Genomic DNA, 3,729 nt, shown 5'->3' with positions numbered 1-3,729 from the left:
ATATACCAATGTTGGCATCAAATGTATGTTGTGAATTCTCATTTGATTTATAACTAAACCCGATTACCTAAAATAATATGAATAACATTAAAATCACCAATATAATACATGATATGTGTTTTCACAATGTGTATATATGAAATATTAGTACAGATAAAGGAAAATGTAAAAGAACATGCTAGTGTGAAAGTTAATTATATGTGATGATAAGATGAACTCATGAAAGGTAGATTTAAATTGTTCGTATTAATTGTCGATAAATATACAAAAGGTTGGGAAGTCATTCTCAAGTTGAAATCTCACAAGTTATATAATTAAAAATTGTCGATAAGTTATGGCAACAAATATGAAGGTAGGAGTTGGATAGCCCGTGGCAGCTCCCTCATGTGTTGATTTGCTTACTTACGCCCCCACCATAGTCAATACTGCCTCTAACGCAGCCAAATTAACCTCACATATCTACACACAATAGTTGATTAGCTGATCAATATGTTATCTTCTTGGTAAGCAGAAGACAATTACAAAATCTATGTGTGTCGTCTTATACAATACCGTGTGACAGAGGGCAAACCAACACATGCCTTTGCTTCAGAATAATACCAACAACAACAATAATAATAATGTAAATTATTTCACATTTATGTAACTATAGATACATACATATACTTTTTGCACATGTATATAAGTGTGTGTATGCATATAGTCATGCATTTATATAAATTTTTGATGCAAAATCCTACTTATATGGTACACATTTTAGAAACTAACTACCCTGTAACTAAGCTGGAAACAAACTGTTTTTAACTTTTGACATACCATTATACTATTGGAGTTAATTCCCGAACCGAGTAATGGGTCGGAAAGGTGGGGCCGGTTCGAGCTAATGGATCGATCTCATTAATTAATTAATTATTATAATTAGAGATAGTTATCTATTTTATTTATTAGATAGAGATGGAATTTTATTTAATAGATAAATAGGAGTTTGTATTTTACTCTAATTATAATCGAGCCTCTATATAACCCCAAAGAAGTCATGTAAGGGTTATTGGAGAATTAATCAAGTTTTGAGTTATTTTCTTGATTAATAAAATTGGTGAGTTGTGCCAAATATTCTTTGGTGTTTAATTCAATCCTTGGTGCGAACGAACAAACGGGTTCGGTTCTGAAAAGAGGTTCGGGACTGAATTGTTAGTATTTGTTCCAACGTACTGGAGCAAGGGCGTACGACACAATTAAGTGTTTACCGACGGAAGAAAAAAGGGCATCAATGGCAAGCGACGAAGAAACATCGATAATCCAACCCAAAGTGACCCGGGGGATATCATTACATGTTACAAAGTTGAACAAAACCAATTACATCACACGGGCGATTGTGCTGGAAGCGATTTTGGACGATTAAGGGTTATGAGAAGTCGTTCAACAAGAAGAGGGTGCGGCTATTGATGCGAAGAAGAATAAAATTATAGCAAGGTCGTTTTTGTTTCAAGTGGTGGAAGGTGATATTCTTTTTCAGATTGCTCAATACAAGAATGCAAGAGAAATATGGGCGGCTTTGAAGGCACAATATGTTGGGGCCGAGCGAGTCCAAAAGGCTCGATTCCTAACGTTGAAAAGTGAATTTGAAAAACTCAAGATGGAGAAAAAGGAGACTGTTGATCAGTTTGCAGGAAAAATAACCGGTATGGTTTCAAAGGCAATGAGTCTTGGTTACGTATTCGAGCAAGATGTTTTGGTAAAGAAGTTACTCGACGCGGTTCCAGACAAATACTTCAAACTGGTAGCCTCAATCAAGCAAACTATTGATCTCAATAGTATGAGGTTTGAAGATGCTGTTGGAAGACTTAAGGCGTTTGAGGAACGCTTACGAGGGCGAGAGCGAGCTTCTGAGTCTCAAAGTCAGTTACTTTTCAATCGATCAGAAGGTAGTTACAAAGGTAAATCGTATGATCAGTCTGGTAGCCGAGGTAAAGGTGGGCCGAGTTCATGGGAATGCGGAAGAGGCCGGGAAACTGGAGATTATCGGATTTTATCCGATGTTTATTTTATACCAAGTTTGAAAGATAATATAATAAGTCTCGGTCAAGCAACGGAGAACGGGTGTTATGTTCGTATGAAGGAGAATTATTTTCTCTTGTATGATGACGGGGGTAAACTTATGATGAAGGCGTTTCGAACGGGAAACCGTTTATACACGATTAAATAAACAGTGGGAGTTCCGGGTTATGTTAAGAATTCCACACCGATTCAGGAAAAGTTAAACGATTCAAGAACAAAAGATGATCAAGGAAAACTGTTGTTCGCTTGATTAGATGACAAGAATCGCAACCAAATGAGCGGTTATGCGAGTTCATGCGGCCGAGGGAATGGTCGGGGACATGGTTATAAAAGAGATCGAGTTAGGGAGAGCCGAAAGAACAAAGTCATGGATCAAGAGAAGTTCTAGGAGGTGAAGACCAAGATGATGAGGACCAATATGGTTGTGAAAGCCAAGAAGGTCAAGATCGTGGGTCAAATCAAAAGGAACAAAAAAGACGTGTTCGAAGTTGGAGGTCCGCTTATTCCGATTCGAAAATTAAGGGGATGATTGTTGGAGTTAATTCCCGAACCGAGTTATGGGTCGGGAAGGTGGGGCCGGTTCGAGCTAATGGATCGATCTCATTAATTAATTAATTAATTATTATAATTAGAGATAATTATCTATTTTATTTATTAGATAGAGATGGAATTTTATTTAATAGATAAATAGGAGTCTGTATTTTACTCTAATTGTAATCGAGCCTCTATATATCCCAAAACATTCATGTAAGGGTTATTGGAGAATTAATTAAGTTTTGAGTTATTTTCTTGATTAATAAAATTGATGAGTTATGCCAAATATTCTTCGGTGTTTAATTCGATCTGAGCCATTATATACTATATAAAAAATATTACTATTTGCGATTCTAATAACTTTCATTTTTCAAAATAAAATATCAAAAGCGAAGCACGATCAATGGGGTTTCATTTGATTCCAAGATCGACATATAAATTTTGTTTTTGTAGGTATGCACAATCTATCTTCACTAAGGTTTCTGTCATTTTGTGACCATTGTTGGCATGCATCCATTTTCACTGTAGAAGGGTGGACCATATTCATACATGCTCTTTTTTCATGGGCCGTCGCTCTTCTCATTAAAAAATATCATCATTTTCCTTAAACGTTTAAATAAACGGACTTTATTATAACTAAAAAGACCAAAAGGCATCAAAGATTACCAAACCAGCAAAAAGGCTTTAATTGAAATATTGGATCAATGGGCTTCTATCAGAACCCCATACGCCATAAGTCCATAACGTAATTAGAGGTGGGCAAATTGGGTTTTTTTCAGGAACCAAAACGTGGTAGAAATTGGTTTTGGGTATGGAGAAATTGGTTCCGAGTATGGTCAGGTTTTAACTAGTTTTGCCGGGTTTTTATAGGGTTTTAGCCAGGTCGAGTCTGGGTTTGATCGGGCAGAGGTGCCAAGGTGGAACCGGTTCCGACGGTCTAGGTACGATTTTTTAGAGATCGAAGCCATAACCTAGTCCGTACCTGTGAGTCAAATACACCGGGACCAGTTCTGAGTCAGGTCCGAAGCCGAGTTTCTTTTTTTTTTCTTTTTTTTCCTACTCTACGTAATGGTATAGACAATTTCAAATATTATAATTACATAATTTATTAAAATGCAATTTTTGAACATTTGTTCT

At 36.3% G+C, this 3,729-nt stretch overlaps 1 protein-coding gene across 1 annotated transcript; it reads left to right on the top strand.

Moving 5' to 3' along the window:
- The first annotated feature begins 1,270 nt into the window (after window positions 1–1,270).
- On the top strand, window positions 1,271–2,206 carry LOC143532530 (uncharacterized). The gene is made up of 2 exons (XM_077027563.1): window positions 1,271–1,375; window positions 1,517–2,206. Exons 1-2 carry the CDS (start codon window positions 1,271–1,273, stop codon window positions 2,204–2,206), a joined length of 795 nt encoding a protein of 264 aa, XP_076883678.1.
- The last annotated feature ends 1,523 nt before the right edge of the window (window positions 2,207–3,729 follow it).

The sequence above is a fragment of the Bidens hawaiensis genome, unplaced genomic scaffold (assembly GCF_021521415.1).
Source record: "Bidens hawaiensis isolate Kalapana, Puna unplaced genomic scaffold, B.hawaiensis_p1.1 tig00009451_1, whole genome shotgun sequence".
NCBI lineage: Eukaryota > Viridiplantae > Streptophyta > Magnoliopsida > Asterales > Asteraceae > Bidens > Bidens hawaiensis.
This window is presented reverse-complemented; position numbering and strand designations above follow the sequence as displayed.